The 14,976-nt window shown below is 44.7% G+C and overlaps 1 protein-coding gene across 1 annotated transcript in view; it reads right to left on the bottom strand.

Moving 5' to 3' along the window:
- Positions 1-14,976, bottom strand: part of POU6F2 (POU class 6 homeobox 2) — a 453,995-nt gene that overhangs the window by 3,468 nt on the left and 435,551 nt on the right. Inside the window, exons 8-9 of the mRNA XM_045793668.2 lie at positions 10,041-10,209; positions 1,283-1,451 (exon numbers count right to left, since the gene is read on the bottom strand). Of these exons, the coding sequence (XP_045649624.2) occupies positions 1,283-1,451; positions 10,041-10,209 (338 nt within the window). The remainder of the gene's footprint in view (positions 1-1,282; positions 1,452-10,040; positions 10,210-14,976) is intronic.

Here is a 14,976-nt window from a genome sequence, read left to right as displayed (position 1 = left end):
CACAAGGCTGTCAAGATGAAACAAAATTAATGTTTCCCAACAGGGAGCAACAGTATTCATATCATTGATGCTGTTTGTTAGTGTTGATGTTTCGGTCCGTGTTGTTGGGAATAACATATACAAGCCTTGAAACAAATTTCCCAGCAGTAGTATCCTTGTATAGACTGAATAAAGGTTATTTTCTACAGGGAGGTATCTTATAAGAAAAAACAGTAGGGGAGACCATAGAAGTGAGAGGATCCTATGGCGCTTTTTGTATTTAACAACAATCAATGGGTTTTATGGAAAATCATTGAGCAAAATGTGAGCTGCAAGCTACTACCCCATACTGATGTTATTTATAACCTTAGTCTTAAACTGCAGGAAAAGTACACTTCCGTCCTTTGGGGAATACATTAAAAGTATAAAGAGCAGATAAAAAGACAGCATTTCATGGATCACCAAGAACAAATCCACTTAAATGAGTTTAGAGTTGGTTTCTTGGCGTTTCCTGATGGAGGAGGACTCATAAGGCATTGCCCAAGAGGAAAAAGCTCTTACAGAAGTGCCTTTGTTACCTCATGCATAAACATGGGATTAGTGCAACACACACGCAGGCATGCGCGGGTCCGCTGCTGGTGGCTTGACCCCGATCAACTGGAACACAACCAAGGCCGGCTTCTGTCATTTATTTATTTATTTATTTGTTTATTTATTTAGAGGGGTGGGGACAGGGTAGGCCAGAGTCTCACTACCCCTTTCCGAGCCACATAAAGCAGCTGCTTCTTTGAAAACACGGGCTTTTCGTGTTGTGTCTGGGAAGGCAATGTTAAAGCATTCCATTGCGGTCAGGAGATGGTTAATTTTCTTGGTAAGGTGTATTTCCTTGGAAACATCCCGAGAGCCATCCCTGGGCAGAAATGGTGGGGAGTGTGAACACCCATTGGGACTGGCAGCCTTATGGCCTTTGCTCAGGATACCCGTCTGCCGACAGGAGCCCGGGAGCTCTCAGCTGCGTCGGAGGGTGGGTCCAGAAGGAAGCTTCTGGCCCGCAGTGGGGGATTTCCAATGACACTGCCTTCTTTGTGAGTTGACAGGAGTTATCAAGCCAGGCCCCGAACCTGCTTTAGCACCTTCATTTCTATCAATGTCACCGATTGCAACGTATAACCCCCTCCCCCCCAACTTAGTTCCCATACTCTACCCCTCCAGCTCTGCCCACCCGAAGAAGACAAGCTGAGCCATGAGGACAAACGAGGCCCAGGCCGGCCAGGAGAGGTGACAGCATGTGGGCACGGGTTACCTGCAGATGGCCGACTGGCTGTACGCGGGGCCCTCTGTAGCACTGAGAGCCTGTCCCACCTGAGTCTGGGTCAGGCCAAGGGACAGGCGCCGGATTTTAAAAGCTTTGGCAAATTCTCGGATCTCCTCCAGATTAACCCCATCCACCTCACCCGCTGCAGTTTGAGGATCTGTGGAGATGTTTTTAAAAATAGGATCAATACGTCAACACACATCCAAGTAATATCAGTTTATTACGGCTTCTAAGAAAGTGGCTCTCTTTAACAGCAGGTGGTGGGGAAACCGACACGGCAGAATGTTCTCTTTGTCTCTCAAGTGAGGCACCCAGGACCCATCCTCAAGTCGTTACACCTCCACAAATCACCCTTCGGGATAGTTCTATCCCAGATACAACCACAGGTAGTTCACACACGACCACTTTCATGGTACAGGAGCGTGTTCCCCTGGGCGGAACCGGTAACAGCCAGGGCAGGAGTGCGCTAGCTAGGGGATACAACTCCATTTTGCCCATCGATAGGTTCACATATTGTGCAAAAATAGAAACATGGAAAGGTTTCAATTTGAAATGTCTTAAGTGGGTTCTTTAGGGCTAAAAATTGCCCTTGAAAAAAATAGGATTTTGTGTTTTTCCCTTTACCGGATCACCACTGCAGCAAGGCTAACAGATGGTAATGTTGTCTAATTTCTTACGTTCACGTTAGCCCCTCGGAAGAGCATGCTTATGAAGCTGTGAGAATAATATTGTCTTTTCTCCCCCTGGTAGCAGTTTACTGACACGATGCCTTTGTCCCCTAAAAGGGCACATAATAAAAAATGCTTACTGCAGGAAGGCTCCTTTGGTGCCGGATAACGCGGTCAATTTAGGACTTATCAAGGGAAATGACACAACAGCTGGAGAACGAACCTCCCCACCCCCCGCTTCCCGCTACTGATCCCCAGATAAATGATAAATGAAAGCATGCACCAAGCTGGAGACAGCATGGGTTGGGGATAGGGGAAGATTTCAAAGTGCTGCTCGCTCCTGCCTGGAGCGAAGCCGTTCTCCCTGCTAGCTGACTCTATTGTTCTCCACCTCATTCCTCGGACTTCGGTGAAAAGTTTTTCTCTTCCTCTTTCTGCACAATAATCCATCATTTTCAGGAAATTCAGTACTTGTCTAGGGACTCTGATGGACTAGATTCATCTTCGGGGCTCAGGGCTACAGAAACTCCTGTGATCATGAAGAGAAATAAACATTTGCATTTCAAGGGCCAATTTTTCAAAGCTTTGAAATAAACATGTTAATACCTGGGGGGGCGGGGCTTGGAGCTTCCCGTACAAATCTCTCATTGCAGGGGAAATGCACTCTGCCGGTAGAATCAGCAAGACAGTGAGGCACTGTACCTTCTTTCTCTTCACATTAAAAAAATTCCTATAGAATTTTTGCATGTCCTTCGTCAGAAGTTTGTCGAGGAAAGATTGGAAAGTGGTACAACCACTGCCACCCGTCTGTATTTCTCAAGTGACACCTGGGCATCCTACTGAGTATTAAGGGGGAGCAAGAGAAATAGGGGAGGCAGTTCCAGCCTTTACGGGGTTTAGAGTCTATAGGGGTTGGTGCTCAGTATTATGAATGCGAATCAATTCATGAAAAATACCAGGCTGAGTATAATCAAGAACTAACTGTGTCACCCCCACAGCAGAATTTACAGAGAAGGGAGAGGTGACAGGAGGGAGGATTCATCTGGGTCATGCCCAATGGGCAGCTGTCCCGGAATGGAGGGGCCAGTGGGAGCAGCGTGCAGACAGGCAGGAGCAAAGCACTCTGGGGGTTGCCTGCAAGCGTTTTGGCAGGCTGGACTGGGGAGCTCGTGCTAGGAGTGGGGGCTATTTCAGTGTAGGACATCGAGAATCTGTGTCCATGGGTGGGGGCACAGGGTGACTAGAAAACTGATTAAGGTTAATTAAAATCTTGCTCTACCCCCCCTCCCCAAATTCTCCCCAGAGGGCTGGCAACCCTGGTTAAAGGAAGACTTGTTTGGGTTGTCCTTGGGAGAGGCTGCCCTCTGGATCTTAATTCCCACCAGTGCAGCAGCCTGGAAGCAACTTCAAGGGTTTGCTAAGGATTCTGGGAAGTCATGTCCACGCACACAGCAGCCTGGAGCCTCTTCTCTCACTTCTTCCTTTAAACATTCCTAGAGCAGAAGTTGCAAATGAGCAGCTTGAGCATGAAACTCAGCTTTCCTAGAGCTTACAAGTTTTGGGAATTGCCAACATTTAAACATTGGGAGGTTTCTCAAGAAAAACATCTCATTTTTTTTTTTTATGTTCTTTTGAAATGTTGGAAGGTTTGGCTGCACCAGGCCTCCATTGGCACTTCCTTGGGAACAATCCGTCAGCGGGTTCTCGCTGCCCGTTCAGCTCCTCCTCCTCGGCAGCCCTCCTTAGACCTGCTGCCTGGCTCAGCCTATTTTGGGGACTCTATGTTCTGAGTGTGCTTTCCCAACGGGGTGGAAATCGCTTCTGGGGTGGTGGTGGGGGAAGGTGACAAAGTCTTCTATTGGACGATGGTTGTGGCCCCCCAGAGGGCCGTGGTCCATAAACAGTACAGATGTGCGGTAGACCTGTGATAGTAACCTTTCACGGGGGAAGGAGGGCAACTGGGATAAAAAAAGCATAAAATGGTTTCTTTTGGGGAAGGAGGTGATGATACAATAGTAGTCGAGAAGCTCTGGTTTGGAAGAGAGCTGGCCACTTGGTACAGAAAGGCACGGGGAGAGAAGGCTGAGGGTCATGGCAGCCTTATCCACGTGGACGGTGGAGGTTCCAAACCAAGGGTGGAAAATTGGAAACCAGAGACTTTCCTTGTGACGATATGGCTTTTAGGATGGTGCTTTTCTTCCTTTGGCAGGACTAGGAGTCACCTGATGGGGCCCAGGACATGCATTTTGAACAAGTACCCCGTGTGATTCTGACACAGAAAAGTTGCTGTGCCACCTGTGTAAGAGAGTGATGAGCCAAAAAGGTGCTGCGAAGGGGGACCCCTGGGCCGGCACCCCATCCTTTACTCTTCCCTGACCCCAACTCCACCATTTATGGCAAGAGGCGAACGCCTGGGTGTCAGAGGGCTGGGGTTGCCAGTGTAGTCTGGAGTCAGAGGGAGAGTTTTTCTCTGAGCAAAGCTAAGTAGCCTTGTGGGAAGTAAACACATTGCGCTGTATTAGCTCCCTCTCTAGATCCTCAGGAATCAAGCGAGTTACGCAGCATGTGAGGCGCGGGTCTTAGATCTCGAAGAAGACTGTGCTCTGTGGATGTAAATCCGTCCTATCTTACTTCTTCCCTTCCCCTGCTGCCTTCCAGGCTTCTGTCCCCTCCCCGCTTCCCCGAGACTAGCAGCTCCGTCTGTGTGTAGATTGCCAGATCACTGGCAATAACCAGAGTGGGACAGAAAGCTGTGGGCTCTTACTCCCTGCACTGAGCCGATTGTCACAGCTTTCACTCCAAAGCTCAGAGAGCTGGGCACCCGCCCCCCTGAGGCCAGGGTCTTCCATGGGGCTCCAGACACTCATCACTCCTTCTTCCTCTTCTCACGCATTTCCCCTCTTGTCTTTTTCCTTGTTCTACTTAGAGAGCTGACGAGATAGGGATTCTTGTGAAATTTAAACAGGTCGGTGATCTGTTGGGTAAAGGCCCAGGGAAGGGAACTCGGTATCTCCTTCTTTGCAGCGTTTGTTAATTGCTGGAGATGAGTTGCCTGGGTTTCTTTATATTATTGTTCTTACCCCCAAAATCGGGTGGTAAAATGTCTTCCTGCAGTTTTCTCCATGAGTTCCAAGACGACAGGGGCCCCCCTTCCCATGCAAAGAAGGGGCCCACCCATGGACAAAAATCGGTTTCACCCTGATTATAACATGTGGGACTTGTTTTCACACTTCGGGAGAACTCATGAGGTGGTGTCTGTAAGGTGTTTTTTGAATTAATAACAAAAAAAAAAAAAAAACAATGCTTTTTTTTTTTTTTTTTTTTAATCCTAAAGTTTCGGTCTTAAACTCTTGAGGATTTTCCCTCCACTGTTGCAACAACACCCCTTCCTTAAGGGGTATACGCTGTTCTATCTGAGAAGGGATATACGCTTTTCCATCTCTATCTGAGATGGGCGCTTCTTCCCTGGGCTGTGACTTCAGCTCTCAGGCTGGCTCAGAGGTTGACATTCCGTCCTGGGATAGCTCAGTCTGGCCTTCCATCATCCAGTCTCCTGGCTCGGGGAGGTTGGGTTAATGTCAAGCATGAATCTGAGACCGGCTTGATGGGGACCTCACAGGGATCTCTCAGATTCGCTACCAGGTCAGTTCAGCACTAGGGCAACCCGGTCAGGGATTTCTCTGCATCGAGGAAGAAGTGACACCTTTTAGAGAAGTTTGCTCCAGATTAAGTGAGCCCAGTATATTAAGTACAGGGTCAGGAAGCAACAGCGACGATTGCCAGGGTCGGCCGCAAGTCTGACCCCTGCTACAGGAGACAGAAGATCAACCTGTATAGAGATTAACTGGCTCAGAGATTTAGAATCAACTGGCATTGAAGACTGGCAGGATTTCGTAGGTAGGATGTTTCCCAAATCAAACCTGGAATGCAAGGGCCGAAAAGTAAAAAAAAAAAATTTATGGGAACTAAATGCAAATCGGGTGAAAACAAACCTGTTCTGCAGAATCTGGGTCCATACTGAACGGAGCGCTGAGGAAGGACCGGCACAGATGTTTTGTTTAATTTTTTAAATTTAGCTCCTTCCACCAGTTAACGTAGACACCTGTATAAGGGGTTGCTAACTGGGTCGAACCGTCACCATCCATCAACATCATCTTTCTAAACCTCTGCTTGTGGGATTTTTCTATGAAAAATATGCAACTTTAAAGAAGCTGCCAAGTACGAATTAACGGTCTTCTGTAAACACCCATCTGCCTTCTTACGCTATTCTTGCAGCAAATAATGGGCATATTTACCAAATATTTCTAAGAAATAAGAAACCACTTGAGAACGTGCAATGTAATTTGGGAGAACAGTTTCCTTGCAATATGGTGACTTCATTGTGGAAAATGGTGTGAACTGTGATCATGGGAATCAGGGGTGCCGTGAGCGATCACCATGCATCTTTATGTTCACTTTATGGTTTGTTTTTTCTGGTAATAGCCAGAGGTCCTTTGCTGTCTAAAAAAATCAACTTTATAGGCCAGGGGTTTAAAGAGTGTGTACTGAAAAACAAAACCAAACCAAACTCAGCAAAGAATAAAAAAACAAAACAAAACCTGAAATCTACCTGTTTTTAAACAGTACTGTGTAATCTTGAGCCAGTTTGAGACATTTGTCAAGTCATTTGTTTGACTCTGTTAGACTTTCCAAAAGCCCTGCTTATAGAAACTATATTTCCTCTGATGACTGTGGAGACTGAGCAAGGTGTGACACAGGGCAAGCTGTGTGGGTGCATGAACAGGTACCTAGAGTGGGTGTTCTGAGGAGTAAGGAGTCTGCTTGTTTGGTTATGCGGAGCTCAGATGTGGTGCTCTTTGCCTGGAGTGGGGGAGATTTCGGGGTGACTTTTGACTCCATTTTATCTAGAACAATGGCAAGTTGCACAGTGCTATGATGACGGTCTTTGACCATGACGTGGGAGGGTTCATTGACCAAGGTCTTGGCCACAGGTTCAAGTCCAATTTGACCTGGTTCTTCCTATGGCCTTGGTTTCTTGGAGGGATTTGTTGATTAACCATCTAACTCAATTCAAGAATTATTGATTCTAGCAAGTCCTTCTGTTCTGTCTCAACCTCTAAAACCAAGTTAACTATCGACTGTAGTGCCATAGTCCCTGTTCATGTGTTGATCATAGCATTCATTTCCCTTTCTTGTACTTGTGTTTCTTTGTTACCAGTTCATGACCTCTCCCAGGGCGAGGAGCCCATCTTGCTTATTTCTGCTTTCTTAAGTTCTGTTCCTGTGCTTGGCATATACAGGGCACTGTGTTTTTATTTTTAAGTTGACAGTTTCTGACAAAAACCACCTTTTTACTCCCCTGTAATTTAACCCGTATCACAACTACATCTGAAGTATGGGGTTGGGTCTCCCCACCTTATCCTATCTGCCCATTTGGTGAAGTTTCATCTCAGACAAAAATAATTTTAAATGGATATTTCATGCTTGAATATAATTTCAAAATATGAACAATGTCTAGTTTTTCTCTTTATATTAGCTCAGGGAAAAGCCTGTGCTTTAATTGTAAGGCATGGGTCCTGGCTTTTAAAGAATTATTTGAAGATATTTAGGTGATTTGATATATATTGTCATTCAAATTTCACTGGATAACATTTAGGTGTAAGCATCCTATTTTTTAAGGCAGCTGTGCTGTGTAGTGTGTGTACGACCCATGGAATCAGACTCTTTGAGTTATCACCCTGGCCCTGCCACCCATCAGATTTGTCACACAGAGTGTCACCGTCTCTCAACCAAGACGGGACTGGTCCCTCTGACAGAAGATGGCCAAAATGGGTTGTACTTTCAGGATCTATCCGATGTCAGTTTCAAGATCTGCAAACGAGGATTTCTATGACCTCATTGTATTAAAATGAGCACAGTATTGAAAGTGCTTTGAAAACCCTACTTGACAAATCCAGTCTCAAACAGAGATTTGTGGGGGAAGTGCTCCGTGCTTCACTCATTGTGTAGTTGGGTTTTGAGACAGAAGGACATCAATTAAACAACATGCTCAAAATCTGTAGCAATTTTAAGCCCAGGAATGGATTTGTGTAAAGTCTGACCCCCATGGTACCGCTAGAGCCTCTCCTCTATCTGCCAGAGAAGGCTCCTCATTCAGGCTCTGCATATGGGTTTGGAGTTTCCTGCCTCAAGGGCATACGATAAAGGAGTCTCTGTCCCCATTCTTTATATTTCATATCAGAATATGTAATATGATTCACTCATTATACACCCAGAACTTAGATGCCCCATTGGCCACTGTGCAATTGAAAGTCCATCTGTCCCATTAAGTAGCCCTGTGACTGGTTTCCAAAAAAGGCTAATCCTTTCCTGCCCAGTTTGAGACAAGTGACTAGAGAGAACCCGGTATCCTCCATCTATCTGTCTCTGTGTTCAGCCACTCATTCATCTCCAACATGGGCCGGGTGTTTACATTGTGTAAAATACTGCATTTGTGGGGTGATTTGTACTTTATTTCATATATAACTTATTTCTTCTCTCTAAGATGTTTGATCTCAGTTCCTTTTCTTTCAGGACCAAAGCTTAACAGCCTATCCTAAATTTATGACCTTGCTGCTATTTACAACTAGAGTATTTTGTGGAAACTTAGGCAGAATATCAAATTGGAATGACATTGAAATCTTTTCTGACACCCCTATGAGGAGTGTCTTTATTGGGCAAAATCTGGCTATAATTAAATTAACTTTATTTATGATTTTATTCCAGTAAAACTAGAGTTTCTGGCCCAAACAAGAGGGGCTGTATATCTAAACAACCTATAATAACTGGCTGATGGCAAACTCCATACGTACCCTGGAACTCTGGTGTTGACCCATCTTTGGGATCAGCTTCCAGACTAGTTGAGATACTTGGGTATCTTTTTTTCTTCCCATAATTCCTCATTTTCTTCTTCATTCCATATCCTTCTTGCCTGAATTATCCATATTATTGAACATATATGCATGTATGCACACACATATATATTCTTTTTTGGGGGAGTTGCTTGCGTGGGGAGGGCATGGCAACCCTCCATTTTGCTTTGCATTACAGATGATGTGTGAGGATCCCCACTGTTCCCATTATAACAAGTTATTCACGACACTTGATCAAACACAGATACTCAGAGGTGTCCTTATTTTATGGCACAGATGGCTATGCAGTGCCAAAGCCCTTTAAACATGTAATTACTGGATTTTCGGTTCCTGGAAAATTATAATCGAAGGGTGCATTCTGCGGTTTTATTTATGGGTAAAAATGGCACCGAAGCTGAATGACTAACCTGAAATCAGACCACCGTACCTTTCATCCTCACACATTTCGATTTGCATGTGATACATATGCTGTCTTCACATGGGGCCACGTGCCATTTCTAAAAATTATATCTATATGTGACCCACTCAGGGAAGCGGACCTGCAGGCTTATTTGATTTTATGAATGGTGGCTCGGAGATTTCCCATCCCGTTCCAGCCCACGCAGCCTCCCCACCAGCCACTGGAGACGGCTCATTGTGCACACACACCCACCCGCCGACGGGCACGCTCTCTTTCATTGCCTCTGACACCTACAAATAGAACGGCAGGGGACTTCAAACACACGGAAAAGCAGCTTGACCTGCTGGCTGAGTGCCCATTGTTGGTTATTTCAGTCCTGAGCTCCGTGGCTCATGGCCTGTGAGCTGATCAGCTTCTCCCTTCTGAAGCCGCAGGGCTGACTCAGCGTGGCAGAAAGCACTTGAGATCGAGACCGGCCCCTGCGAGCACTCATCGAGGGGGCGTGCTCGGGGGGCCTGCTTCCCTAAAAAACCATCTGGCCCTGGGCAGAGACCTTATGCCGGTATTGGCCTAGAAGGGAGAGGAAATTCCTCTTTGATGTTTAAAGAAAGAGAGAAAGAAGGACAGAGCGTTGGCGGGGAGAGAGAAAGGGAGGAGGAGGAGGAGGAGGAGGAGGAGGAGAAGAGAGAGAGAGAGAGAACGGAAGGCATTGCAGACAGGCAACAAGAAGGCCACCGTGATTTAACCGAGCCAGAAAGGATACTTACTGCTGACTAACTGGCCCACGCTCAAAGCTGAAGAAGAGGAGGATGAGGAGGAAGAAGAGGAAGCCTGCCGGACGGGGCTTTGAGACATGGATGCTTGGCTGTGAGCCAGGTGCAGAAGGCTGCTTTGGGAGGCTGCTTGACCCACTGACGTCTGGGAGGGTTGGTGGAGCTACATGGGAGGGGGATGTAAAAAATACACACATGAGTGAGAAATCGGGGGAGGGAAAATGCCAGGGGATAGAAGTTTCATCTGGGGTTGAAGCATTGTGTTTCCAAGAACATTATACTTCTCAGGCACAGCGCAAACTCTACACAACTGGCAGGATTTATTTATTTATTTATTTATTATTTTTTGGTATATAATATGTTGCTGCTTGCCTGACAGGCATTTTATTAGTAATCCTAAATATATTATTAATTTCCTCCTTGGCTTCCTGGAGCACCCAATTTTCTACCTTTCTCGACCACAGCGTGTGACTGGACTCTTTTCTGCCTGTTGACACAATTACAGCGCACTTGACAGGCTTCTCCAGTATGTATAGAGAAAATACAGTGCTGGCAATCAACTCGGAGTGTGGGACTCAAGCTTACAGGTGTGGCTGCGCCCAACCGTTTTGTCTTCTGTAACTGGTATTTTTAGGAAAGTTCCCATTGAGGCTGAGTATGAATTGAGTTTGGGAACTTTCTGTCCCTGTCCTGATCAAAGAGGCTGGCTGGCTTACTGTAAAGTTGGGAAGAATGTTCTCTGATGTCCTCTAGGAAACGGAGAGAGAAGTTGGGGCAGCTAGGAGCAAAATATTTGTAGCTTTCAGTTGTCGATTTCTTGTAACATTTGTAGCTTTCAGTTGTCGATTTCTTACTCGCTTCACCCTGTGTTAAGGACTTTGATGCCCTTGCTCATTTAATTCTTATATCAGCCTGTGAAGTGGGTGTTATTTTGACCTCTCTTTTGCAGACAAAGAAGCAGAAGCTCTGAGAGGTTAAAGGGTTTTGTGGGTTCATCCAGTAGGTGTGGGGAAGCTGGTGTCTGGACACACGAAGTCTGACCCTGAGGCTTGAGCTCTTAATCACCATGCCAAAAGCAAGAATTAACCTAATTTTCAAAATTCAGTGTTCCTCGGGAAAGGCAGTCTTTATGTCCATTTATTCCTGACTCCTTTAGAGGTTCTCAAAGGCCGGTTGTTCCGGGTGGTGAGAGAAGCCCAGCTCAGGAGAGGAAGGTTGGAGGAAAGGGAAGGGTTTGCAAATACCAGGTCCCCTTGGAGGCCCAGGAGGGATCCTTCTCCATCTGTGCGCTGGCGCCCCACCCCTTCTGCCCAGGAAGCTGATACAGAGGGTGAGCTCAAGGCCCCGGATGGGCGCACGATCAGCTCCAGCCATTGTGACCTTTGTGATTGGAGAGAGCCCTCCTAGGTTTACAAACTGCTTTCGTGGCCATCTTCACACTCACGCAGGTGGAGCAGAGTTTTTATAAAAGGAAGTCAGCCCGGGAGTAGAATCAGGTCAGGCCTTGAACTTTGACGGGAGTGCCGACCAAAGTTCAGGGCCTGATCTGATCTTTGACACCTTCTCAGGATCTGACAGCCAGCCTGGGACGTGTTAATGTCACATTTGTCCCTGCTTTCCCTGTGCGTGTGTGTGTTTGTGTGTGTGCTCATTTTTTCCTTCACTTTACCGAGAGATCATTTATACATACTAAGATATACCCATTCAAGCATGCAGTTCGATGAGTTTTGTCAAATAGATACATCTGTGAAACACCATCATAATGAAGACATAGAACCTTCCTTCCCATCATTCTGTAAAGTTCCCTCATCCCCTTCGCAATCAATTTCCCCCCAAGGCCCAGCCCCAGACAAGCACAATGGACTTTCTGTCACAATGGACTCGTTTGGCATGATTCTAAAAATGGAATCGTACAGTACGTACTCTTCTCTTCTCTGGCTTTTTTTGCTTGGATACAGTTTTTAAGATTCATTTTGTTGCATGTGTCAGCAGTATCATCCCTTTTTATTGCTGAGTAGTTATATAGTATCTATTTGTAGTGTGTAACCCTCTCTTTATATAGATATCCATGCCACAGGTGGCTTATCCATTCATCTGTTGATGGACATTTGGGTTATTTCCAGTCTGGGGCTATTATGAATAGAATGGTCATAAACACTTAATGTACAAGGGTTTGTGTATACTTGTGTTTTCATTTCTCTTCTGTAAATACCTGGGAGTGGAATTGCGGGATTCCTGCATCCTACTATAAACGCATGTTGAACTTTTTAAAGAAACTACCAGACTGATTTCCAATGTGGTTGTAGCATTTCGTATTCCCACAAGAAATGTATGAAAGTTCCAGCTGCTCTCCATCCTTACCAATGCCTGGGATTTGTCAGTCTTTTAAATTCCCTAATGTGTTTTTAACCATCAATTAACATTTTACCTGCAAACAACTGTTAGTAAGATGCTACTTTGGAAATGCATAAGGAGCTATTTCTCCTCTGGTCCCTCATGGCAATGCTTTTGCTCCCCGGGTTCACATGACAGCCCTAGGCAGCAGATATACCTAGCATGATTCTGAGGAGTAAATGACTGACCCAAGATCACGTGGTCTGGAGCACATTAGAGTCTGGGCTCTCATTCATAGCTCAGGGCTCCTTCTGGGATGCCATTTTGTCCCCCTTCAGAATTGCTTGAAGTTACCTTTCAAGTGAACGTCCTTATTGTTACTGAACTGTGCCAAGAGCAGGCTATATTGTGAATAAAAGATGGTGATAATTGACATAGAACCCAAATTAATATGCATCAAGCATCTGCCCCAAAGTAATTAGCCAATCTGCCAAGCACATAATCAACAATTGAATCCAGTAAATTTTATTCTGTAGGGACACATATTAAAGATTAAATCTATTTTTAATTTGCTTAATAAAAGGTGATGGATATTTGCATGTCAGTCTACCCCTTCTAACTTATTGGGTTGTCCTTCTAAATATTGTTACTTGACACAGGTTTTCACAGTTTTGAGTCACTGAATCATGAGATAGCCTTCCATTTTACCATTCCATCAATATTTTATTGGCCCTGGGTGTGGTAAAGTACCATCAAGGAACTGGGTAAGACAATAATCAATTAAAAATTTTCTTCCTCAGATTCAACTCAGTAGAGAAACAAATTAATGGGCTGCAGTCTCACTACAGACTCAAAAAGCAAACGAAGGCTTATGCATTAAGCTATGCAGGAGAAGAAATTCAAGAGGAAAATCAAATAGTTCTTTTAAGAGCTTGTTCTGTATCCATGCAGAGAATGAGATCACTCTAAGATATCTAAGAATCTAAGACCCATTTCTTCCAAAGGAAATAAGTATTTTTTTTCTTTTTAGGACATTGGGGTTCTGCTTTCCCTCCAGAGTTTAACCAGACAATATGGAAAAACCAAGAAAAATTTTGAAAAGTTCTTACTAGTCAAGATTTGGAATTATATAAGCAGTAGCAGGCTTACTGGGGCCCATATGTCTCATTCCAATGTAGGGAATGTATGAACACGTATCTGTTAATTCTAGAATCACTTGTAAGTCCAGATGGAAGAGGCTTTTGTACATATCGAAATGAGCCCAGAGATCGACCTTCTTTATAACTTCTTCCCTCAGAAAAAGAGGGTGTTAGAGTAACACTTCTGTTACTTCCCATCCCTAACACTGTAATTCTTTCAGGTAAATGACAAAAAAAAGTAGCCTTATCTGTGACATTCTTAGTTTAATGATTTTGATGCATTAATCTGTAGAAATATTATGTTAAAAATATATGCCTCAAATAAAAAAAGAGAAACCAGAGATTTAAGCTATTCCATGAAACAGCTCTGGGTTTCAATATAAAAATTTCGAAGACTTTAAATAAACAGCATTAGAAAAATGTTAATTAGATTTAATTATGTTGTTTTTCAGACCCTGACTTAAATCTGAAAATCATGTATGACTTGTCCTGCATAATTACTGGCAAAAGGAATAGGTGTGTAAATGCCTCAAACATAACTGGCCATAAAAAGTGGAATCGTTCACCAAGAGGAAGTGCAGGGAGTTAGGGAATCGGCAGTAGCCTGAAAGAAAGGGTTCTTTCCTTTTCCTTCCTGGAGAGAAAGGGGATCTTAGAAGCTTCTATGAAGACAGATGTTTTATTACATCGCCTTGATCTTGAGAGGCCAACTATATGGATATCATTTATGGGATGCTTCCCACGTGTTTTTACGTATACTTTAAAATCTCGGTATTAGCCCTCTTGCTTGGGTATTGGTGTTGCCCTTACAGAAGAGGAAACAGACTTAAAAAGACCAGATGGCTTACCCGGGGTCACACAGCTGGTATAACTGAGCTTTGAGTCCAGAGAGCCGGCGCTCCTTCCAGCAGGCACCCTGCTGCCCCACTCCTGTCTACACTGGAGACGGGTATGAGTCAGGGAGACAGCAGGAAGCTCTAGCTGGGTGGTGCGCGAACAAACGAGATGTGTTCAGATTGGTCACGGTGAGCCACATGCTCGAGTTGATCAGCGTGGATCACGGTCTATCATTTTGAACATAGCTCATCTGTTTGGCTAAATAGGACAATGTAAGTAATTTTGTAGTTTAGGATTATTTTCTACAGGTCCTGAAGTATTTAAAATGTCATATTTCTTAGGAAAACATGGTAGTCGGAGGCAGCCAGAGCCTGAGGATTGTGGTGTCGTCTGGGACACGTCTCAGATGGAGTTGCCTATAGATTTTCTTTTGATTAATATAGCGAGTCCCAGTTATTGGTAGTACCCCAAATTTACTTTTCTAAGTATCCTGTTTATATGATCATATTTTCTATTTATTCTCTATAGTCCCACTGCACTGCCCAAAGGAGCTGGAATCTATTGCCGTCTAAGTTCCGGGAATCACTGTCTTGCCTGTTATTGAGCTGTAAGTCAGATGT

This window comes from Ursus americanus, chromosome 3 (assembly GCF_024610735.1).
Source record: "Ursus americanus isolate L20-20 chromosome 3, mUrsAme1.1.p, whole genome shotgun sequence".
Classification (NCBI taxonomy): domain Eukaryota; kingdom Metazoa; phylum Chordata; class Mammalia; order Carnivora; family Ursidae; genus Ursus; species Ursus americanus.
Note: the sequence above shows the minus strand (reverse complement) of the source record. Positions and strands in the feature narration are given on the sequence as shown.